Source organism: Oryzias latipes, chromosome 17 (genome assembly GCF_053564925.1).
Source record: "Oryzias latipes strain Hd-rR chromosome 17, Olatipes_Hd-rR_3.1".
NCBI lineage: Eukaryota > Metazoa > Chordata > Actinopteri > Beloniformes > Adrianichthyidae > Oryzias > Oryzias latipes.
The window spans coordinates 7,945,310-7,971,302 of record NC_136253.1 but is presented as its reverse complement, the minus strand read 5'-3'; the positions used below and the strand labels follow the sequence as shown (position 1 = coordinate 7,971,302).

At 45.4% G+C, this 25,993-nt stretch overlaps 1 protein-coding gene across 1 annotated transcript; it reads right to left on the bottom strand.

Annotated features, from left to right (window-relative positions):
* Nucleotides 1-4,626: 4,626 nt before the first annotated feature.
* On the bottom strand, nucleotides 4,627-25,694 carry hs2st1a (heparan sulfate 2-O-sulfotransferase 1a). Its single transcript, XM_004078642.5, has 7 exons — nucleotides 25,239-25,694; nucleotides 10,402-10,646; nucleotides 10,248-10,333; nucleotides 9,746-9,884; nucleotides 9,398-9,495; nucleotides 7,345-7,502; nucleotides 4,627-5,245 (listed from the first exon to the last, which is right to left on the bottom strand). Exons 1-7 carry the CDS (start codon nucleotides 25,360-25,362, stop codon nucleotides 5,022-5,024), a joined length of 1,074 nt encoding a protein of 357 aa, XP_004078690.1. The 5' UTR covers nucleotides 25,363-25,694; the 3' UTR covers nucleotides 4,627-5,021.
* Nucleotides 25,695-25,993: the final 299 nt, after the last annotated feature.

Genomic DNA, 25,993 nt, shown 5'->3' with positions numbered 1-25,993 from the left:
GGTGTTTGTGGTCCAGATTGTGGTCCAGCTGTGAACAGAACCATCAGAGATGACTGGGGTGAGTCCAGCACCTGAAGATGCTGATGATCATCTGCTCCAGCCTCTGCCCAATGCTGTCGGTCCCTCCCAGCATCAGTGTGAGGGACAGACAGCAATGACCTGACAAACAAACCCGGTTTACAGTTCCATGCTAAAGACTGTCTGTGAGAAATGCTTACGTCACTCTGAGATCCTGGGAAAAGGGAGGAGCTCTGTCTCCCCCTGCAGGTTGGAGTCCGTCCATCCTGAACTGCTCGGTTCCAAAGGTTTTGGTTCCTATCAAGTTCAGTTTCATGCAGCAGTGAAGACTCATACACTATATCACCAAATGTATTGGCTCACCTCGACTCGCATATGAACTGAAGTGCCAAAGCTGAGGAAGAGTTGGAGCTGTAATCGCTGCAAAAGGTGGAGCCACATCTAGGAATGGGACGGCACTTCTGTTCATGTGTCAGTCAAGGCAGGTGAGCCGAAACTTTTGTAACATAGTTTATTACAGCTTCAACTCTTTGGGAAGGCTGTCCATGAGGTTGAGGAGAGTTTCTAATAGTTTTGGACCATTCTTCCAAAAGGTCATTGGTGAGGTCACAGACTGATGTTGGTGGAGAAGACCTGACTCTCAGTCTCTGCTCTAATTCATCCCAATGGGGTTCTATGGGGTTCAGGTCAGGACTCTGTGCAGATCAGTCCAGTTCACCCACACCAGTCTGTCCTCCATGTCTTCATGGACCTTGCTTTGGTCACTGGTGCACAGTCATGTTGAAAGAGGAAGGAGATGCTCCAAACGGTTCCCACAGGTTTGGGAGCATGGAATTGTCCAAAATGTTTTGGTATCCTGAAGCATTCAGAGTTCCTTTCACTGGAACTAAGGGGCCAAGTCCTGATAAACAAGCCCACACCATAACACCTCCTCCACCAAATTTCACACTCTGCACAATGGGGCCCCAAATGTACCGTTGTCCTGGCAACCTCCAAACCCAGACTCGTCCATCAAATTGCCAAATGTAACAGTGTGATCCATCCCTCCAGAGAAGGCGTCTGCACTGCTCTAGAGTCCAGTGGCGGCGTGCTTTCCACCATTGCATCAATGCTATGCATTGCACTTGGTGATGTGTGGCTCTGATGCAGCTGCTCACCATGGAAACCCATTCCATGAAGCTCTCTGCGTGCTGGACTTGTAATCTGAAGGTCACATGACGTTTGGAGCTCTGTGGCTACTGACTGCAGAAAGTCTGTGACCTCTTTGTGCTTCACCATCCTCTGACCCCTCTGCATCAGTTCACATAGTCTACCACTTGGTGTCTTAGCTGCTGTTGTTCCCAAACTCTTCCATTTTGTTCTGATAGAGCTGATAGAGCTGACTGTGGAATATTTAGGAGTAAGGACATTTCACCACTGGATCTGTTGCACAGATGGCATCCTGTGACAGTTCCAGGCTGGAATTCACTGATTCCTGAAAGAGTCTGCATGTCTGAGTGATGATTTTAAACACCTGTGGCCAGACCAAGTACACCTGAGTCTGATCATTTGGATGGCTGAGCCAATACTTTTGGTGATATAGTCCACCTCTATCCTACTTCCTCCAGCTCCTCTGGGAGAACCCAAAGACGTTCCCAGACCAGCCGAGAGACATAGTCTCCCCACTGGGCAGACGCCCCGGGGCGTCTGGCCAGTGGGACATGCCCGGAACACCTCTCCAGAGGCGTTCCTACATCCAGCAGTACCTCCTGAAGGGTTGAGGAGATGCTGGTTGAATTCTCAGTGTATTAACTTTGTGATGCAAAACTGAAGACCTGAGTGCCTTTGAACAGCTTGGCTGCCACTGCACGAATGTTCATGCTAAAATAAAGCACACAGGGACAACTGTATGACAGTTTTTACATTTTTAATCTGAGTTTTTTAAAACGGATGTGACGCCTTTCCGGTCCACCCTAGAAAACAAGAAGCTGAAGAGAGAGCGCAACATTTCAGCGGCGGAGAGGGAAAATCTGCTTTTATTCAAGTCCGACTGTTCATCCACCATAAGAATTCATGTCTAACAAGAAAAGGAAAAATATTTAGGAAAAACAACCATTAGAAACCAACAAAAGGATAACAGTCATGAAGAAAAGAGAAGTGGTGAAAACAAAAAGAGTCTTCTTTTAGCAGAAATGACTTTTCCTATGAAGACATAAGATCATTGAATAAAAAAAACATGTGATAAACAGCAGCGTGTAAAAACAAAGGTATTCAAATGTACATTTCTACACAAGTGGTCAGCAGGGCTCTCTTAGATCAAAGGTCAGAGATGACACAGTCAGTCCTTCTGTCCCAGGACAGGACATCCCAACAGCCTGGAAAATGAAAACAGTTTGACTTTATGGACCTGAGTTTACTTGCTGAAACACCGAAAAAGACGGAACAAAGAACGACGGCAGAGAAGACAGACTGAAAGAGAGCATGAGACTCAACTAACTGTCCTCTGGACAGATGAGAGCAAAAAGGAGATGCTCTGCCTTCACGTACACACTCATCACAACAGAGCTCAGAGCACTCTCAGGCACGGTGGTGGAGGGATAATGATTTGGCTGGTTTTTCAGGCTCCTGGACTTGTACCATCAGAAGATTGTGAGGTCCTGTCTTCTAGCCTTCCAGCAAACACAGTGCAGCCTCCAGCTGTGTAGAGATGTTTGTCCTCTCAAGGCAGTCGTTTCCACCGGGACGTTCTCTGCTGCTCCATACTGGTTGTTGTGGAAACAGCAAATATGACAGATGACCAAGCACCACAGGGTACCCGTCTCAAGGCGGACACGTCACCTTAAAGCCCAGGATTTTACTGAGGTTCAAACCAGGAGGAAAGGCTGCCAGAGGACAACAGAAACCCAGCAGCTCATGATACTGGAGCTTCAGTGCAGAGGAAGGATGCTGATGGTGATGAAGGACACAGCACAGCACTTTGCAGCCACCAAAGCAGCATGAGCTCAGGTTTGGCTCAAAAAACAAAGGCCCAACTCATCCAGATGCAATGAGGGTCTGGTCAGGGCGGATGGTCACCCCCTCTGAGTCTGATCCTGCTGGTCTAATGATGATCGTCACATTTGACCTGCACAGCACAGACTCCAAAAATCCTCAACTTCCCCTGCTGCTCTTTAAAATGTGGGCTGAACGGGAATACAACCATCTGCAGTGTTTAAATGAACTGGGTTTATAGCAGTCAAGGTCTTTAGAGGTGAGTTTCATGGTTTCTTTTTGCAGAACCAACCTTGAACTTTATAAGTGCACCGACTTAAATAAACCTAAAACTGTGGCCTTAGCATTGTTGAAATAAGTGAGAAGGTGATTTCTTTTCTCCGTCACATTTCTCATAGATATAACTGATGATGAATAAACCATGGACCAAATAGTAAATCCTTTTTACATGACCTTTTTTGTGTTACCAAGTTAGCCTAAAACGCATGGTTTCCACTGAAGTGGATGTGTGCGTTACTGCCCAAAAATAACTTTTCAAAAAAAATATTTCCACCTTATTTTAATGCTCCAAGAATGACTGAGTTGATGCCTTAAAGGGCTGAAATCTTCTGGAGTCTGAGAGGAGCAGGGACTGGCTCCATGAACAGGAAGAGGGGCGGAGGATGCTTCGGCAGATGAGCTTTCTTTAAGGCCATGTCACACAGCCACTACATGCATTTTGCACAGATGTAAATTGGTCAAACGTGAATCAACGTGAAAAAAGAGAGAAAAGTTGTGGTCTTTGCATTAAATTTTCACACGTCTCAGTAATGAACAATGTTAAAACCACGGAAGAAGTAGGAATGAACCACGCAAAGAACACGTAAATCAACATAGAACATAAACTGTGTGTGAATATTGCATTACTAATAGACAAGTTATTAGTGGTTCGTGTGTCAATTACGTAATTTTAACATGAAATGTGCGCCGTATACGTGATATAAAGTTATACATCGGTGGTTCATGGGTGAAATGTCTGTTAGGCATCTGTGGAACAGTCGTGGAGAGACATAAATTTGCATCTGCATATCACAAAATCACACAATTTCATAAGATTATGTAATGATTGCGTATAAACTACATAAAATATGTAAAATATGTACGTAAAATATGTAAACTGCATAATTCTGTAAAAATTCTGAACAGTTCAAAACCAAATTAACGTAAAGACCCGTCAGCCGAAACCCTTGACGGACATTGACGAATATCGTACACAAGAACTCATGAAAGACGTAAATCACGCGTGGCTAATGAAATTCCGACATTTCATACGTGGAAAATGAGCAAAATGTACATAAAGACTGTGTGACACGACCTAGAAAGTCCTCAGCAGGAAACACGTCACAACAGGAAGAAGATGAAGGCGGGTTTGTGACTTTACAGCGTAAAAAAAAAATGTGTTTGCTGTCTCCAGCCTTAAATGTAGTTAACATAAACACAATGTTTGCAGAAGTCACGTTTGACAGACAACGACACAAAAGGGACTTCAACGGTAAAAGTTGAGATTCTTTCCATCCTAGTAAGTATTGACAAAAAGCAGCGTGTTCGTCTGGGCTTCAGACGACATCATCAGTATAAATCACACATTCTTACTCGGGAAAGGATCAAACACCACACCATCTTTATTACAGAAAAGGTTCAGTCACTCAAGAAAATTATTCCAAAAAGTATCCAGCTGGTTTCAGGAAAAGCCTCTCGTTCCTGTTCAGGACCTGTTTGTTTTCTCCTGAGGCCCAACAGGAGTCCGATGCTGGGGGGGGCTCGTCTTTCAGGCCCCCCCAGGCAGCTTTTGGCACACAGTGCACAGACTACACAAGTTGCACCACCCCCCCCCCCCCCCCCTTCTGCAGGGAAACACAAACCCCACATTCAGCTGGCTGGTAAAATCAGAAAGAACTCCAGTCTGCCGCTCCAAGTCGCACTTTAGCTCGCTCTAAAAGGCTGGAGGGGGGCCCATTGTGCAGCTGTAGTCAGACCGTTCTGAAAAGCCCCCTTCAGTTTTTGGGGTAGATTTTCTCGTAGAAGAAATTCTGAGCCAGCAGGTAGAGCTCCCCGTCCTTTTCCCGGACAGCGTGAGCCCTGACGAACTGGAACTGCTCCAGAGCAAACTCATAGAAGTCGTTCTCCATCTTCCAGATGTTGGACTGCTGCAGTTTGGTAACGGACTCCTTCGTTGGCGGCTTCTTCTCGCTGGTCTTCCTCAGGTGGGACTTCTTTCCTGTAGCAGAGAAGAAGCTTGAGAGGGCAAACAGAGTCGTTCCTGCAGTGGTGACCATGGAGAGACGAGGTCTGCAGACTCCAAACACACAAGCTTCACTCATTTACACATCACAACACAGGATGACAGCCCATCGCCACCAAAGGAAGGTCAGATCAGGAAACGGAATATATTCAATGCAAAGAACAGAACGATGTGGTGTCAGTATGGCTGAATATCATCAACAATTTCCAGAATCGATTCGTTTCATCAGAGCCGGGGTAGGTAGCATAACCGTTTGGCCTGGAACTTCCGTTTGGGGTCCTGGGACTAATGCTGACGTCACATTATGTGATTGGCTGTCTGTTGGTCCGATGACGTGTCAGATAGTGATTGGTCTGGACAAATTACTACACTACCGTAGAACAGGATATTATAAAGTCTGTTGTAAACAAACACAGCTCCGACACAGACAGAGATTGTCTTCTAAACGTGCCTTTATTACTGTTATGATTATTATTGAATGCTTGTTCGCTTATAGTTTTTTTAATCCGTGTGCCCAGTGCTTTATTATTGGCAGAACGGACCAGAAGGAAAAACATTTAGCCAGGCTGACAACATTTTCAGCCACGGCTGAACTTAAACTGGAATAACAAGCGGATTGTGGCAAAATCTCTTTATAAAAATTACAAAGAAGATTGTCAGACACAGTTTAAGAGGGAAAATAACTTTAGGTTACAAAAGGGAACGTGAAATGAAACTTTGTAGAGCCCAAGCAGATCTCGACGCTGCGTAGTCTGTCCAAGTGGGGCTACTGTAGTGTGACGTTACCTTCGGTCGAAAGGACCCCGAATGGTTGTTTCAGGCCGAACGGTTACGGTACCTACACCTGGATCAATCTATTCAATTTTGATGTCAATTTTGTTTCCGTTTGTCCACTAGGTGGAGCTCGCGGTCCAGCATTACACTTTATTCCAGACAATTGGAACAAAAATTTGATTTAGACCACAATTATTAACTTTTAATAAATGTTTCCTTAAAAGAGTTTGGAGAATTCCTGCCTGTGAGTTTATAAAGCTGTCAGCAATGTATGTTTGGGCGACTGAGCGTTAGCATTAGCCATCCTATGGGAAATTCCATTATCCGTTAGCATCAAGCTAGTGGACTTAGGGTTTATTGCTGTTATTCTTTAGGTCACCGGGAAAGGAAAGGCATAAAAGATCGTCTCTACTTTTATGGATCGATTATTGATTTATTGAGCTTGGATCGATTAATTGATTTTATCAACCCAACCCTAGGTTTAAGAGCAGGAAAACATCCCCCTCATGAAAGAAGATTTTTTTTGGCTTAAGGTTCCCTTGGACTTCCAAAGAGGGTCTTTGCTTTTCATCAAAACATCTCTAAACTACGGTGGCCCTGAAGGACAAATCACATCAACAAATCATTCGAGATCACAACGACAACAGGAAAAAAGGAAAAGAAATCAAAAAATGACACATTTTAGAAATCAGAACAACACTCCTGAAACCAAAACACAAATTATAAAAAAAGAAAAAAAAAGAAAAGTTTCAGGAAACAAAAGTAATTTCTAGAAATCCAAATGAATCAAACGAAAAAAAAAGAACAGAAAATGTTATTGGTTTCTTTTTTGTTTCCTTTTTAAACATTTCATTTTGATTCCTGCAAGGTAATTTTGTTTTTCTGAAAGGTTTAATTTTTAATTTGTTTCCTTTTTGTGGAGTTGTGTTTTGGAATTCTGTTCTGATTTCTAAAATTTAAATGTGTTTTTTTGTTTTACGTTTCAATTGTTGTGATCTGTAGCATGTTTTTGCATTGAGTGATTAGTTGGTGATTTGGACTTCAGGGCCACCGTACTCATATAGAGTGATGTGTAAACCTCAAACACGTCTCATAAAAGCAGCAGGCAGTTATGGGTCCAAAGGAGGAGGCTCCAGAAACACATGCTGTTGTTTTTTTAAAGAAATGTGAGACTCATTTGTTTTTCAAACGAGCAGCATGCTCCAAGCACCGACGCCTGGATTCTGGGAAAACAACAAAGGCACGGATGCAGAAGCTGCACATTCCTCCTGTTGAAAGAATCCCACCCTTCGGGAGCAGACCTGTCTTATACAGCTCCGTGGCTCCTTTGAAGAAGCGCGGCAGCGATGCTTCCAGCATCATGATGAAGTCCTCCAGCTCCTCCGTCACCCCCACCAGCATGTACTCGTTCACCAGGTTGTACTTGGCCTGCTCCAACGCCCACTGGCTGCCCACATTCCTGCAGACAGAGGACAGTTTGGATCATCCTCTTTTCTTTGGGGTGGCTGGAGACCTATGGTCCAGGGACCTGAGGGAGCAGGGACTGTTTTTGCCCCCGAGCCTGCATCAAGTCAGACTGTGGGGCAGCAGAACAGACTGCAGGAACTGATGGGACTTGGTTGAACCTGAAACAGTTTTGGACGACCTCTAGCGTCATCATCAGAGGTCATGAAGACTTTCTAACAATGAGAAGATGACATCATAGCAGGGAGTCATTGCTCCCCCCCCTAAAGAGTAAAGGAATGAGCGAAGGTTTTTCATCCCCCGTCACTTCTGCACTCGCGTCAATCCTTTAGCCCCCCCCTAACCGGGATCAGGTGGCTGTGATTTCACCGGTCACATGACTGCTTTGAATGAGTGCACCTGTCCACCTGTAGGTTGGTTCTTTGTGGTGGTTTGTGCATGGAGAGGCGGGGCAGGGCCTGGGATTTTTTTGTTGACCGCATCATTAAACATTAACCATTGAAGAACCTTAAAAAATTAGCTTTTTTCGGTTTTATTAAGATGTTGTACATCCTCAAAAACAAATGTAAGACCTGTAGGACATTTTGTGGTTCTATGAGTTACAAACGATGATCCGCCGTTGCTACACTCAGAGATCAGGCAGAGACAGATGATCCTGAGTTGTTTACAGTGTAAAGGAGTGTTTGAGTCAACAGAATGTGTGTAAGTTGAGAACAATTATTGTGTGTTTTGTGTACAGCGATCCCTCGCTATAACGCAGTTTACTTTTCACGGTTTTGCTACTTCACGGATTTGCGTCGTGCATTGTGTTCTGCCTTCTGATTGGCTAAAAAGTCAATCCGCTTCTTCTCTACTTGTGCGTCAATAACGCTGCAGTTTAATATGTACACGTATGTAAAACAGCTTGCCAAATTTACATTACATACTGCAAATTCTCTTGCAGTTTCGAGTTTCTCTAAAACCCATAGAAGAAAGAGCGACAACAACTGCCTATCACTATGTTCTTCTCCTGAACAAACACACCTGCACTGCGGGCTTCAATAGGACAAAACACTGCAGAGCGGAGTCAGGATGCAGCGGCTCAGTCTGAAGATCAGTGAAATACACCTGAGTCACTATTTGTCCCACTGTACTTTGTATTTTTTTCATAATCATTTGAAATTTACTCCTGTTTAATCCAATGACTCGGCTCGCGATGGGCGGGGCTAATCTCCGCAATTTGAAGTCTTCTGTTCACATTGATGATTAAAATTATTATGTGACAGTACAGTACAGAAGTTATTTGTTTCTAAAGTACTTTTATTTGTGAAACAAATGCTTGAGCCTGTAAAATCGTTTGTTCTTTCTTTTCAATGTATAATAGAGTTTTTAAGTGTATAGTAATTGTAAAAAAAATAAAGGTTTCTACTTCAAGGATTTTGCCTATCACGGGTTCTTTATGGAACGTAACCCCCGCGAAAAACAAGGGTTTACTAGTACCTTCATACTGTTTCAACGTGAGAAACCACTCAAAGGGCCCTCCTCCTTGGGAGAGCATCACAAGGTGGAGATTTCAGGCCGGTTTTACTCTAACAAACGTCTGCAGGAGATCCAGACCCAAATGGAGGGCGTGGGGTCAACTTGCTGGTCCTAAACTATTTATCAGGAACAATTGGCAAACACCTGAGACTAACAACAGACTTCCACTGAGGACAGGTCCAAACAGAACCTTCTGTGGCTCCAGGACACTTTCTCTGAGCGAAAAACTCTAGTTTAGGCTTCACGTTTGGAGCTTTTTGTCTGTTGGAGGTTTATAAACAAATGAAGGCTTAAGGAAGAAACTACAACAAATATGCGAAAGAAACAATATTTTCACTGGAGGATCATATAGTCCAGATAAAAGCAACTTACCAACATTCAGAATAGTGACCACAGAAAAACGGGATCTGCAGCCAGAGCTTCTCCGGAGCGCAGTCCGAGCCCCCCGCGGACACGCATTCATCAAACGTCTGAGAAAAAGACAAATCCCAGGTCAGACTTTTTTTCCTTTGCAGCCTCCGTGTGGGTCAACTATCCCTCCCCCCTCATTCCCAGTTATATCAAAACAAATCTTCAGTCCTGGATTTAATGGGACGTAGTGACGGCATGAGGGGTTCAGCCCAACGGGAGAAATTACTTCAAATGCAGAGCAACATCTGCAGAGTCACCCATTTTTCCCCCCATCACTCCCCCCCCATCATCCCCTTCCCCCCCCATCACCTTTTTGTCTCCTTGCTTCCGTCGCCTCAAACCGGGCCTGTAGTCGTCCCCGAAACGTAAAAAGTAGTAGTAGGACACCAGCCTCTCAATGGGGTCTCGGATGACGTTTATGTAGATGGGCTTCTTCTTCACCCCGAACCTGAGGAGCAGCAGGTCAGAAATCACAGAACGGATGAGCATCATCTGCTGGTGAGGCGTTTCTACGGGTGCTCGCTTGATCTGAGCAGTGAGGTGATGGATTAGAACCACTGGTGCTGCTAATTTCACCTGAGAGCCAACAGTCCAGGAGTCAAAGACAGTTTAGAAAGTAACTCTGCTAGTCTTCTTTCAAATAGTGGTCTGATCATTCCTTACCGCCGACGCCTCTTCCTTTCCTCCACCGTTTGATCACAGTTTTGTTCTCCGTCTCATGAATGCGGCTCTCAGCAACCACCGGGGGGTGTAAGCAGATCAGAACTGAGGTGGGGGGCAAACAGGAGGAGCTGCATAAATCTGAACATACCTGGTGAAATCCAGGAAGGACACATGTCCGTGGTAGAAGGCCGGCTTCATTTCCCTCCATTCCGTCACGTTCTTCACAAAGCGAACCTGAGCAAGGACATGTGGTCATGAAGGTCTGAGGCGTGGTCGTCCTGGGGCGCTCTGGCGGCGCTTACCTGGTCCTGCATGGACATGACCGGGTTGTTCTTGGTGGTGTTGATGTGCAGCACGTGGTAGTGGTTCTTCCCGCACAGATCGTAAGCGATGTTGGTGAAGGAGGTGCTGGCCGTCTTGGGGACACGGTTGTAGATGATGACCACGTCGTCCTCGCCGTCGGGCGGCGCGGCCGCAGACTCGCGCAGGCCGTCCTGGATGTGCCTCTGCTCGATCTCTCGCACCTCGTGCCGGGCGATGGCTCGCTCTGGTTCGACGAAGGGAACATTGACCATGAGTGAAAAATGCAACCCCAACCCATCACTGCTGAAGCTCCGCCTCCTCGCCGTCTGTGACCAGATGTGACCTCGATCTGCACTTTGCCTTTGTTCTGAACCACATTGGACAAAACTAAGTAAAATAGTTAAGTTAAGCATAAGAGGAGGGATTATATAAGGTCATTTCTTCCTGCTCATGAATGATAGTTTGGGATAAATTGGGATAAATGTATAAGAACAAGTATGTCAATTTAGGATTTAGAGTAGTTATAATATATGGATACATATGGAGATGTATCTCTTTTACTTAAACATCTTTATTTTCCACTTAAATGATGACTAATCCTCTGAAGTTAGATCAAACTGAGCATCCATGTTCACCTGTTTTCATTTCATAAAGTAAATCGATTCTAAATGCAAATGTATCATCACAGTTATCATTCAAAAGTCGTCCCCAGGAGAGCAGGTGAGGTCAGAAGGTCAGAGGTTACCACATCTCCATCCACCACCAGGCTTTGTATCAGAGAGGAAGCAGCTCTCTGCCGCCTCACCGTCCCTCAAACCGGATCAGGAGGCCGGCTGAGGCTGCATCTGCCGCTCCGGACCGACAGCAGAGGCGAGCGACGGGCGAAAGCTGGCGACATGCAGAACAGCTGTTCCACAACAACAACACGCACAGCTGCTGCGCTCCACAGACCTTCACCACACGAGGGCAGAAACAGCAGAGGAAATCCTAAATGTGCACGAGGTAACTGTGACATGATGGTACTGAGTAACGTCTGAACCGTTCATGGACTGGACTACAACAGGAGTCATCGATACACACGCGGAGTGTTTGGTCATCTTTTCCTGGGACGTTCAGAGGGTTTCTGCAGGAGAAGGTTTCAGCCTCTGTCTGCTCACTTCAGACAAACAACAGCATCCAAACTGTTCCCATACCATCAACGTGACTCTCAGAGACCCGTTGAGGACACAGTCTGAACGCCACAGGCTTCCGTAGAGTCACAGCTAACGCAAGTGAAGGTTTTCAACTGATAAAAGTCTTCAGACGCAGGTTCTGTTCAGAGGAAACCTCCAGGCGTTCTTTTTGCCCCACATCAGAGGGGACGGAGGTAGAGAAAACACTGTGGGGGGTGTGGGGGGCTGAACTGTGAGGTCCTGACTCTGAAAAGGCTCAGAGACTAAAGAGTTTTGGGACAATTTCCAACAACCAACAAGGAGCTGAAGGGAGCAAAGAGAAAGCTGCTGAGGCTTTGCAGACCCCCCCCCAGTACCAGACCCAACACACTTGGCTCCAACTTTCAAACCAAAGGGTATACACACCCACACACACACCCACACACACACACATTCAAGCCGCAGGCTCCTTTTGCGGTTGTTTCATGGGAGGAGAGTGGCCGTGGCCTCACAGCAGGGTTCCTTTCACCACACTCCTCCTCTTCCTCACTTCCTTCCAGCGTCTCTGTGCTTCAAAGCTAATTATGAGGCGTGACGCTAACACAGTTCTTAAACTGTGACAACTACAAGCCTGTTACTCCTGTTTCATTCACGGCGCGGCAGCAGGATGACCGCTCGGCGTGGACTTGTTTTTACTGCAGCAATTTCATGCCGATTAGAATCCAGCTTCGGGAAGCATCAGTCAATCTCTAAGACAGGTCTCCGTGCCGTGACGGGCCTTCGTCCATCGCTGCTGTGGAGTCAAACCTGATAAACCAGAGGATGATCAGCTCTCTATAGATGTGTCTTCGCTCTCTTGGAACCCTCTCTCATTCACAGGACAGCTTAGGGGGGCAGGATGGGGGGTACAGTAGAAAAGACACATAAGGACCAGTCTGGTCCAACATGTTGGACATGCAGATGAGGAGAGGACACAGAAACCGTCGACCTCTGAGCTGAAACCTGGCATCATGGAGACAATGAGGCACTGAAGAACATTTACAGCAGCTGATGGACAAACAGAGGAACACGCAGGGAGAAAAAGCTGATATAATTATCAGAAGAACACGCGTCAGGATCCAGTGGTGTAAAAAAACAGAACACGACATACAACTTCATCTGTTCCTGCTGTCAAGACTTCATCTAGTTTTTTCATTCTCCCTTTCATCCATCCACCCATCCACCCACCAACCCACTCATCCACCCACCAACCCACTCATCCATCCATCCACCCACCAACCCATCCATCCACCCACCCACCCATCCACCCACCAACCCACTCATCCATCCAACCACCCAACCGTCCACCCACCCATCCATCCACCCATCCATCCATCCATCCATCCATTCATCCATTCATCCACCATCCCATCAATCTATCCACCCATCCATCTAACCACCCACCCATCTGTCCATTCATTCATCCATCCAACCACCAACCCATTCATCTATCCATCCATCCACCAACCCATTCATCTATCCATCCATCCACCCATTCATCCATCAGCCCAACCTATCCATCCACCCACCCATTAACCCAACCATTCATCCAACCACCCACTCATCTATCCACCCACCAACCCATCTATCCATCCATCATGGGAGGCTGAAACGACACAAACAGTGCATCCAGTTAAAGTCCCATTAGCCGTTATGCATCTCCGTGTGTGAAATTCCGCATTTGACCCCTCCCCTGGGGGAGCAGTGAGTCACACCCAGGAAACATTTGGTGGTTTGATTCCCCCAATCCAACCCCTTAATGCTAAGTGAGAAGCAGGGGAGCACTGGGTCCCATTTTTAGTCTTTGGTTTGACTTGACCTGGATTTGAACTCACACTGCAGACACTCTACCATAAGGCTGCTGAGCTGGCAGTTTTCATAATCCTCAGATTTGGTCCAGTTCTCATGCTGCAGCAGGTTTGGCTGTAGGTTCAAAGCAGACTGACGTTCAGGCCTCCAGGTCTGTCAGCTTTGGTGTCTCCGCTGCTGCACTGAAATCTGTGACTCTGAAGACCTGTAACTGTAGGAGGCGCTGTGGCATGGAGTCAGACTTGAACATCAGTCGCAACAAACAGATATCAGATAAACTAGACGTATAGAAAAGTGTGGTTATGGAAAACTAAAAAATTCCAGGAGGACTTAACAGAACTTCACTATTTAGGTCAGTCAGGGAATAAGCACTTGATTGGATGAGAAGACTTCCACAAACGTGGTAATAATAATCCACCAGCTGTAAGCATCAACGTCTGGAGGGTTGGGGTTGGATGAAGACAAACATGCATGGACCTTTCTCAGAAAGGCCTACAGACTTTTTGATAGCTGGAGGTAGAAAAGCTCAGGTCTGATTGGTCCTTAGAGGAGGTCCTAACGGCAGCAGGAGATTTCCTGAGTAACAACAATGTGCGAGGGTTCATCAACACTCACAAACTTTGGTTGTGTCTGAATTCCCACCCTAACCCCTAGCTACTAAAAAAAACTAGATAGTGCTACTTTGTAGTGTCCTGGATTTTAAAAGCAATTCAGACAGCATGCTCACTACTTTTTTTTTATAAACAGCGGATATGAAGTCATCGATTTCACAAAGTTGAAATCTAATAATATGAGCGTTTTGTGATGATTATTTATGAGTCCACTGTCTTCTGAAGATAACAATGCTGATAATTTATTTTAAAAGAAATGTTTGAATACATTTTCTTTGGCAAAATTTGTTCCGACGCAATGCATTGTGGTCTATATTTGCCGATCTAGTGAGCATCAATGCACACTAGTTTTTCGCAGAGACTTCTGGGAAATTTCTAGGGTGGTGGATTTTGGAATTGTAGATTCAGACAGCACTAGAAAATGGCGAACGCCCTATTTAGTGCACTATGTAGGGGAATGAATTCAGACACAGCCTTAGTCACTGCTGTGGCTTTTACACAAACCACAGAAGAAGGTTGATGACCATCCAGGATCCAGAGCCAGACATTGGTAAACATGACTTTTATTACACCTTAAATATCACAGAAACCTCTGACAGACTGGCGACCTGGTCAGGGCGAACCCCGCCTTCACCCAACGCTGGACGGGTTGGCTCCAGCAGTCCAGTGGCCCTGATTGATTTTGCAGGTCCAGATGGATGGATGGATGGATGTCACATTAACCTGGTTCATGTAATCAGGGTAGAGTTTAGTTCATTAACGTTCATAGTCTCTGTATTATTAACCGACTTATTATGTTCTTCAGACACGGTCGGGTGTTTCCCACATACACCCAACTGTGTCTGAGAACAGAAGAACATAGGTAGTTAGGGTGGGGTTTACTGAAACCTAGTTTAGTGAGGTGCATTTCTCAGACACAAGTCCTGAAGAAGCTACAGGTGCTGGAAACCTGCAAGTTATGTGGTTAGAAAGGACGAAGAACAAATGAAGCTGAACATCCTACATGCATGAAAGTTGAAATCGGTTTCAAATTAAGAATTCTTAATTCAAAATGTAAAATACGCATTTGCTATGTATTAAATTTTCGGTCTGTCCTGATTTTTGGCCAACGGGTCTTAATTTGAATTCGGTTTTCAGCTGTTCAAGGTTTTTCGTCGGTCAAGAATTACGTTGTTTACGTGCATTTTACGTAATTTATACACAATTATTACATAAATCATACACAATTGTGTGTGAGTTTTGCAAGATGCATAGACAAATCTTTGCTAAAATTGTCCATCTTTAACCCTTGTGCTATCTTAGATGACCCCACCCTTACTTTGACGTGTTCTCCCTACTATGAGAAAGGTGGAAAGATTTCATGTAATCCATGGACACCAGTGAAGATTACAAATCATTGAAGAAAAAAGGTTCAGAGCACTGTCTAGTAGGTCTAGATCAGTGTTTTTCAACCAGTGTGCCGCGGCACACTAGTGTGCCGTGGGAGATGGTCAAGTGTGCCGTGGAAAACTGCCCTCATTAACTGATCTAAAAACAATTACCATCTCCAGGAAATCAGCTCTTTGTTCATCCAAACAGGTCAGTGAAACACTGAGTAGTTAGGAATATGAAAGATCATAAAATACTTTTTTCTTTGTGTTTATTTGATTCTATTAAAAACATTTTGATAAGAATGACGGTAACGCGATTTAGCTGCAGCTATAACTGTTTTCTGAAAAGTCCCGCAGCTTTCACCGTCTCCACGACTCCACCAATCATTCTTGAAGGCTAAATCACATGTCATCAGTCTGACCAATCAGAAGTGTTTAAAGTCTTCACTTCCTTGTTCCGATTCTTCTCATAAAGTCTCAGTTCCAACAAAAACACCAGCTAAAGCTCGTCTTTAGCGGTGTAGCTTTCCACAGAATCCGGTATCAGACTGGAACAAGTGAACAAAACAATGAAGCTCAGAGACACAAGTCTTTCTGCCGTTTTCTCGCAGTATTCACACTACATCTCCCATGATGCATTGGCTTAAAGGGACAGCGCCTCAGCGTACAATGAGTCATTCTTGTTACACTTCTTGAAACCACAACGAACATACAGTTTGTATGTAACTTAACTTTTATTACATCTTTTAGAAAAAAACATCTGCAACTTTCTGCTTTTTCTGCCACAATTATCACAAAAATGCACGTCAGATTGCCGGGGGGGGGGGGGGTGTAGATCAAAACAGACCAACAGACTGAGTTTCTGCTTTTTTGTTTTGTTTTGGGATGCTGGTGTGCCGCGGGATTTTGGTCAAGGTTAAAGTGTGCCGTGGCTCCAAAAAGGTTGAAAAACACTGGTCTAGATGACCCAAATCCCAATGTTAAAGTGCCTAGGATAGCACAAGGGTTACACTTGACCTGTCCATTAGCCACAGCTATTTTAGGAGCATCCATTTTTGCTTTCAGCAAACCACATCTATCATTAGAACTTCAAATTCTCTGATTCCAATGTGTTTGTTTAAACTGAAAGGCTTTAAAGTTTGGTTTAGTGTGTCCACGTGTTCACTTGTTGTTTATCTTCAATATCTCAACCCTTTAAACATAGAACTTCGTCAATTGAAGATTATTATAAACATAAATAAATGAAATTTTTCACAAATGTATTTAGAAACAGGCTGAACGTCTACAGGACACAGCGAGTCAGAAATGTGACAAACAGCAGTGCAACAGAATAATGGGCAGAGAGGAAAGAAAGTGGACTTTTAGTTTTATTCAGTCTTTTAGTTGAACAGCGGGTCTGAAGCGGGTCTCATACGTCTCCTGCAAAATGCAGGACTGCTTGTGGTTCCTAGAATTAGTAAAAGTACAGTTGGAGGTAGAGCATTTAGCCACCAAGCCCCTGTTTTATGGAATAAACTCCCAGCTCATGGAAGAGAGGCCGACTCAGTTTCTACATTCAAAGTTAGACTGAAAACATTCCTCTTTGGACAGGCTTATTGTCAGACTAGTTAGTAATCTGAGATTACTTAACTTAATGTGTGTTTAACTTAGTGTTTAAATTAAATTTAATAACAATAACAATTAGTTGTTAGTAGGCTGCTAGAAGTTGAAGCTGGGGTAACTATGGTGCACTGGGGTTCTGTCCTCTTTTCTCATCTACTTCTACCCTTCCTCTCCTCTATTCTTGATTATTATTCATCATTTAGTTCTCCATGCCTCTGTTTCGTGCAGTGCGATTTATGTACTGTCCCTCTTTCCCTCTCCCCTCCTGGGGAGTGGGAAAGAGGGACAGTACTTTGCCTCTGCTCCTGCTCCTACACCTGGCTCTGGATCCTGTCTCCGGCTCGACTCGCGCCCCTGACTGTCCCCCAACTCCGGCTGGATGAAGCTCGTCTGCTGGACTTTAAATGTGTAGTTGTAGGGTTAGATAAGTTAATTCTTCTCTATGAGTTCTGATAAATCACTTGTCCGTCCTGGGGGAGGATCCCTCCTTCATGTGGGCACCCTTGAGGTTTATTAGTTTTTTCCGGAATCCGTTTTTTTTAAGGAGTTTTTCCTTACCGTAAAGGGGGGTCTAAGGGCAGGGATGTCCAGTTTAGTTTAGTCAGTTTGTTAGTTGATTTTATGTTTTACTTTTTCAATTACCGATAAGAAGCCCATCGAGACGACTGTTGTTGTGAATTTGGGTTATACAAATTAAATTGAACTGAATTGAATATGTCTGTCAGCAAATTTTTAAAAATATCCAAAGCAACCACTGCAGTCCTCCTGACCAGCTGCTGCTTTTACCCACACACTGAAGGTCTTCATGTGTCGCACGTCACACGTCTTTTGCGCATTTTATACAGATGAATATTGGTCATACGTGAACACACGTGGAAAAAGTGAGAAACGTTGGGGTCTTTACGGCACATTTTCACAGATGTATCATGAATGAATCACGCAAGAACACATAAACCAACACGGAACATGAACCGTTATTGTGCTGTTTATCTGCAATTCATTAGTGATTCATGCGTCAATTACGTAGTTTGGACATGAAATTTGCGGCGTTTACCTGATATAAAAGTTATTCATCAGTGCTTCATGCGTGAAAAGTCTGTTTGACATACATGGAACGCTGGTGGAAAGACACAGATCTCTCAAAAACTACACACAATTGTGTAAGATTTACGTAATAATTGCACACAAACGACATAAAATACACGTAAACTGCCTAATTCTAAACCGACAAAAAACTTTGAATAACTCAAAACCAAATTCACGTAAAGACCCGTCAGAAACCCTCGATGGACATCTGATTACATCGACGAATGACGATCGCATAACACGTATGGATGACGTTTATCACACATGGATCACGAAAGACCAACATTTCATACGTGGGAAATGCATAAAATGTATGTAGAAGCTGTGTGACACGACTGCACATTTCCTCCATGTTACCAAGAATACCTGTCCAGTTTATAATAGCAATACACACACCCAGACGCACAAACACACACATTCATACACAGACTTACACACTCATTCACTTAACAAGCAACACTCCTTTGAGCTAGACTCTAAATGTCTCAAATCTGGTAAATTGGTGGCATTTTTCCATTACAAGTAAAACAAGAAGCCGGTTCACGCAGTAGATTCTAGTAACTCTGTGTCAAATATCAAATGTTATTTTGACTAGAAATAAGGCAAATCTCCTTGGTGGGATTTCACAATGAAGGTCTTAGTCATGGTAAGGACGTTTACACATATTTTGATTTCTCTAAATACACGTTTTTTTTAACTAAAAGCATCAACCCTTCAGATTATGTTAGATTTATTCTGCAGAGGAGGAATGCGGTTTCCACTTTGTTCATCTACATTATTGTCTTCTCTTCATGTTTTCACGTTTGTACCTGCTTTTCCTAAATCACACTTTCATTAAATGACTTTTTCACTTTTGTTCCAAATGGGAAAACACAGAACATTTTTGCTTTTTGCTGTCAGAGAACTGTGTGAAGCTCAGATGGTGATGAAGTTCATCTTCATTCAAAGTAAACCATCATCACTGTCCTCCAAAGGAGGAGCCATAAAGAGTGTGGATCCTGTCTGGGATTTGAACGGTGGCACAGAACTGCCTGCTCTTCGTGAACAGCTTCACATTACAGCTGGGCTGTAAAACCGTCCGCAACCCTTCAATTAACCCGGCTAGGATCCTGCTGCAGCGGCAGACTCAGCCGGCTCCAGTTGCTGCGCCGCCAACCACCTAACAGGAAAACATTTGGTGTCAGACACGTGTGCAAGAGGCCATAAATCCTCAAAGCCTTCGTCAAACAATGCTGCAGAAGCCCAGAATGACCATTAGCCCCATGAACACCCCCCCCCCCCCATCTCATGACAATTTAATGTACACCCGCCTCCTCAGTGATGCCTCCATCAGCTGTTCAGACCCAATGTTCACCAGCTGCTTCTGACAACAGCTGCAAAGGTGCCGAGTGCGAACAATGGACTCAGGCTTTACAGGGATCTAAAAACAGATACGGGGGTTCTGCGGGGGGTCAGACGGAACACATCGATGAAGAAGTGGATGAGTGGCCAGGAATGTCCACAGCACCCACACATTCAGCTGTTCCTCTTTAGTGGGCAGAACTCTGAAACAAGGCTCGAGAAGATCCCTGAGAGGAAGTCTGCACATATCTGTCTACGGCGTATGTGTCTGTGTGCATGTCTGTGTGTATCTGCACATGTGTGCATGTGTCTGTGTATGTGTGCATGTGTCTGTGTGCATCTGCACATGTGTGCATGTGTCTGCGCATGTCTGAATGCGTCTACACGTGTGCATGTGTCTGCGCGCGTGTGTGCGATAATGTGTGTCTGCCCATGTGTGCATGTGGGTGAGACTGTGCTTGTGTTTTTGCATGTGTGCATGTGTCTGCGTGTGTGTGTGTGTGTGTATCTGCACACGTGTGCATGTGTCTGCGTGTGTGTGTACCTGCACATGTGTGCATATGTCTGTGTACATGTGCATGGGTCTGCGTGTGTATCTGCACGTGTGCACGTGTGCATGTGTCTGCGCATGTCTGCATGTGTCTACACGTGTGCATGTGTCTGCACGCGTGTGTGCGATAACGTGTGTGTGCGCATGTGTGCATGTGGGTGAGCCTGTGCTTGTGTTTTTGCATTCCTGTTTTTGCATGTCTGCGTGTATCTGCGTGTATGTGTGTGCATGTCTGCACATGTTTGCATGTGTCTGAGTCTGTGCGTGTGTTTCTGGATGCGATACATGTGTGTGTTTGTATGTGCATATTTCTGCGTGCCTGTGTGTCTGCACATGTATGCATGTCTGTGCATATGTGTCTGCGCATGTGTGTCTGCACATGTATGCATGTCTGTGCATATGTGTCTGCGCATGTGTGTCTGCACATGTATGCATGTCTGTGCATATGTGTCTGCGCATGTGTGTCTGCACATGTATGCATGTCTGTGCATATGTGTCTGCGCATGTGTTAGGGCTGGTTGAGCCTTGCATGACAATCCCAGCGGCTGCAGCCACAGATGAATGCCTGAAGGCTTCTGGTCAGCTCTGCAAACACTCCCCTCTGCACGCATGCATCTCCTTTGTCCTGTGTTCAAGAGCATCTCTCTTCTCCCTTGGAGCCCATCACAGAGACTCCTCTGTGTGGAAGCTGATAACCCCATGCAACAGATGGAAATTGAATTCCTTTAATCATGCTGAACACTCGCAAGGCATTGATGCTCAGTGTTCCGAGTGTTTTTCTGTTGCAGATGGAACGTCTTTGCCCTCAGATTTGCCTGCAGGCACAGAGATGAAGAAGTCTTTCTGTCTGCAGTTACAGAGGGTCATAAAGGTGGAAGTTGTTAGAAGAAAATTTCTATTTAAGAAAAAAAGGGAAGAGTCAGTCAAGTGAATCAGAGGTTTCCTCTAGTCAAACCATGATTTAGTCAACCAACCAAATCACAACAAACTGTTCTGGAGCGCCAGCAATCTGCAGTCAGTGCTCGCGTTTCCCATAATCCTCTGGGTGTGGGCAGGAATCCCACACACACAACACAGTACATGGAATTATGCACTGCTTTCCTTTGGGGCTACAGGATGTCCCACTATCAACTGCTTGTGACCCATCAATCACAACAGATCCATCTGCACTAGAGTCCTCTGAACGCCTCTCTTGCTTCATTTAATCCCCGCCTGAGCCTGGAACGGAGAGTCAAACAACCGCGGGATCAGAACGGACCGCCTGGTGTAACCAAGTCTTCAGTCAAGAAAAGGTGTCAGAGTTCATGTCTTGGTGGATGTTGACCCAGATTCCTACCAGACTGTTCCACGTTCCTCCACTGATCGGTTCCTCAGCTTGACCAGATTTCTAACTCCTTTTCACCATTCAGACCATGTTTACTTCATTGTGGCTGAAATCAAACCATTGATTGATCTCATTACCGACCCATCACCAAACGTTCAAAATATAAAAATGCTTTTAAAACAATGACTGGTTAGTTTAAAGTTCATATGACTGGTGTCTCCTCAGACACCAGCACCAGTTCTGGTGTTTCTGGACCTGGAAGTGTTTTATTCATGGGTCAAAGCTTCCTGTAGGTACCGTTTTCCAGAGGTGTCCTGGTCCTTTTCACTTTCATGCAGATGGTACACAGATTTATGTTGATGGCAGCAGGTCTTTCAAATGAACCACAAAAAAAAAGATCCACATGATGGGTCAGACATCGAGGCGAGGACAAACCAGAGCGTCTTCCTAACCATGACCAGAAAAACCAAAGTGATTATAACTGCCCTCAAGGTCCCAGGTCCCTCTGTAAGGACTCAGGAATCAATGTTGACTAACTTCTATCTTTTGGGTCACATGTTAAACCTCTCCAGGTTTATTTTCTGTCATTTGTGCCAAAGTCAGGAACACGTCTGTGACGTTTTTACTTTCAGAACAGATGGTTGAAACGCTATTTTATGTGGATTACTAAATCATCTTAAACTACTTCATCTGCTAGAGTCTTAACCAGCTCTCCCATAGAGATCTCATGTCTCCACCATCTACCATGGTCACCAGTTCAGCCCTGAATAACAGCTAAGATGCTTTAATTACTCTAAGGAGTTAAGCACGGGGCTGCCCAACCCTGGCTCTTGGGAACCCCCACCCTGTTTGCTGCTCATTGCCTGGTTCAGGTGTGTTCAGTCGATCAGAATCAGGAATCACTTGATCAAGCCAATCAGCGGTGCGTGAAGCAAGGATTTCTGGGAATTAAGTGGGGTGTTAGATCTGGGTGAGCCTCATTGAGTTTAGCAGAACAGCTTCTTATCAAACATTCTGTTTCTCTGAGCTACAGGGAAAATTCACGCAAATACCTTCATGCTTCCCGCACAAGCTGAGGGATCACCAAAACTGATCCATCCAATGAAAAAACCTTTTTGAAAACTGGAGCCATTGTTGTGCTGAAAACAGCCAAAGAACTCCCCATCCGCGGGCGAAACTGAAGGTTTCCTGAAAGCATTTTTCAACAAAACTTCATCAGAGTTGCATATGGGAAATGGCGTATACTTCTGTAGCGCTTTCTACCTTCCTGGAAGGCCCAAAGTGCTTTACCGCCACAGTCTCATTCACACGCTGGTGGCGGCTTCGCTGCCGAACGCTGGCGCCAACCTTCCACCAGAGGCAAGGTGGGGTTCAGTCAGTGTCTTGCCCAAGGACACTTTGACACATGGTTGTTTTCAGAAAGACTTTATTTTTGAAATGTAAACTTGTTCCTAACAGATTGGGAAGATAATGTTTCCAGTCCTGGTCAGTAATGGACCGTTTTCAGGTTAAAGTTCTTTTTGACAGAGATACATGTCGTACAGTTATGTCCAATATTCAATAAATGGTCTGAGTGCTGTCAGATGTATTTAAATGAGAGTTTTAAAGTGAAACGTGTTCCTCTGAGATCCTTTACTGTTTGTTAAAAAGGTCGATGTGATTGTCCAGTAAAAGAAAAGTTGTGCATTTATGATAAAGAAACAAAAAAGCAAATCTCAGCTTTGTGTTACTGTAGACACTTAAGTATCGGTATCGACCACAGTTGCAGGGGAAATATCAGTTATTGGTATCGGATGGAAAAAATGATAGCGGCCCATCCCTAGTCAGAATAAAGGATCAGTCTGGCAGTGGACCGCACCACTCTGAGAGAGACTGCCTGGATATCTTTGAAAGACAAAGAGTTTTGTGTGGGTCTCAGTTCAAGAACATCAGCTGAGTACAAGCAAGACTTTCATTTTCTTTACAATATTACTGAAGTCCGGCTTTGGACAGCCCCTTTCCCGGTCCTGTGCTGTGCTGGTCCGTGCTGACTGACAGCAGACGTACCTGGACGTTCTGACAGTCAGCATGGTGGCTGTGAGACTCACAGACGGAGCTTCACAGCTCCTGATCCACATCTACAGCACGTCTGCTCCTCCACTCATCCATCATGAGGAATTTTGCCAAGTCAACAGATTCCTGGAGCGTGGGGGTGGGGTGGGGTGGGGGTGGCCTCTGAGGTTCTGTTTCAGCATGTGAACATCTACGTAAACACGACCCGGGGCAGACGGGTTCCTGACTGCCTGACTGGCGGTGCACACGCAGCAGCAGTTGATCGCTGACCAATGAAGCCATCCAACCCCGACTGATCCAGGAGCTGTTCTGCTCCGCTTGCCGATCAGCATCTGCACTAGATCAACAGCCGATCCGCACCTTCATCCAAACGCACAGTTGAAGACTCCTAAAAGAACTTTACAGAAACCATAAGAAGGGACAGCAGCTCTGGTTGGTAGACACAATACCAGGTCAACACTGAAGTCCCACAAACCAAGACAGAGGTCAGAAAAACACAGCAAACAGAAATGTTACACGTTTTTTCTGCAGCAGGTTTTTCTTACTGATTTTCACCCTCTGCGGTCCCTTTATTTGCTGCACCTGTTTCTCTGCTTGTTAACACAAACGTAGTCAGTCTGCCACATGGCAGCAACTGTCTTCAGGCCTTCAGAGGAGCTGAAGACGACCTGCTGAAGGTCAAACCGCCATTAGGGGTGATGGTGCAGTTCACTCCAGATCACCAGTCGGGTAGAGCCAGACCGGAAGTCTGGACTTCAGCATTGGGCAGAAGACATATGAAAACTACGTGAAATGATGGATCCAAGCTGCCGGTCTGAACAGTTCAGGCATGCGGTGGAGGTTTCATGGTGGTCCTGGCACACTTTGAACCTCTGTGTGTTGAAACACCACAGCCTTTGTGACCCTGTACACCACCTGCTGACAGCTGCTGCACATGACAGTAATCAGATTACATCAAATCTCTGACGGATCATGAACCTGCTCTCCTGTCAGTCTGGACAGGACCATTCACTGCATATAGACCTGGACTGAGCGGGTGTGATGTCACCCGTAGAAACGCCTTACTTCTGGCTTCAGCCAAATGAAGCCAATTCAGTCGCCGGTTTTCTGGCCACGTTGGAGCCAGACGGCAGTGATTGGTCTGAGTCTGTCTGAGTCAACGTTTCCATGGCAACTACTGTCGCCATAAGACCGGGTTGAAGACTCAATGATATGAGGTTCTGAAGCTCAAACTGGGTTAAACTGGTACAAAAAAGATTTCAGTTAACTTTATTTTCAAATCTGTCCACGTCGATGAAATGACTCAAACCTGAGTTCATCGTTTTGGAGCCAGCAGATTCTGTCAACACATTTTCCTTCATTTGAGGTTTTTTTTTTTTTTTTGGACTGCACCTCAAACTAAAAGACGGAAACATCAAATGTGTGTTAATGACTCCTGACTGGAAAGGTCAGAATCTGGGTTTTAATTTGCTTAGACAGATCTGTGGCCTCCTGAGGCACCGCTCTGCACGGCTTTGCTTCACTCCAGCCGGCTCCTCTAAGGACGCGGCGAGGCCCATGGCGCCCTGCATCCTCAGACAACCTGAACCAGAGTGGGATGTCCCAGATCTTTGGTGGGACCATCTCCTGATAGTCGCTATGAGACGTTGAAAAGAGGACGGTGTCCCTGAAGGCCCCACTCAGAACCTGCACTGCTGACCTCCACCTAGACCGGTTCACAAACAGCACTTAACAGATCTCTGGGGTCGATTTTCTGTGCAGATTTCTGACATTTTGACAAAGAACCAAGGGCCAAGCGTCTGTCAGACAGGAGACGATCTGCTTCTTCCAAGGGAGCAAATTCAGCAGATTATGACCCAGACGGAACCCCGAGCCCCGGCAGCTGCAGCCATTCAACTCACCCAGCTTTCCACGGGACTCCTCCAGCTTCTGGATCTGGTTCTCCAGGAAAAACATGGCCACTGCGAACGCCAGCAGCGCCAGCAGCTGCAACTTGGGCGGCATCATGACTCTGAGCAGCCCCATCAAATCATCCGCGGCGGGATGGGTCAGTCCATGCTCGCGGGGGAGATCTCTGAGAAGCACAGGGCCGACGACAGCTGGTTAGGAGGCGGTGCAGGCGGCCCTCGGCCCGCGTCCAGTCCAGAACCCGCTCCTGGATGATCCCAGCGTCCGGCTGACTCTACCGCGATACGCCCATAATCCGACTGATGGTTGCGCCAGCCACTACGGCCGTAACGGATTTCACGGGGCGGATTTAGATCTCCGAGAGGTGGTACAAGCCCCTCTGATCACGGTCACCCACTGTACCACTGCCTTGTTCCATGTACTGTGTTATGCGCCGCACAGTGGACAGCATTTTTCCTCCACGCAGCTCATTGGATGGAAAACCAAGCCGCTGTGGCACGGAGATCCATTATTGGTCCTCTCCGACCTCTGCTCAATCCTGATTGGACCGTTTTTTTTCTGAGTTCAACAGCAGGTGTCGCACTTTATTGGGAACTGCGGTGTAGAGGAAGACATTTAGGTGTCCTTGGATATCGCCGGAATGTAATAAACCAACAATAATACGTATATACATTTATATATATATATATAATCATTTCACAATAACCGGAATACATTTAAATTACACTTTATTTGTATCCTTTCATAT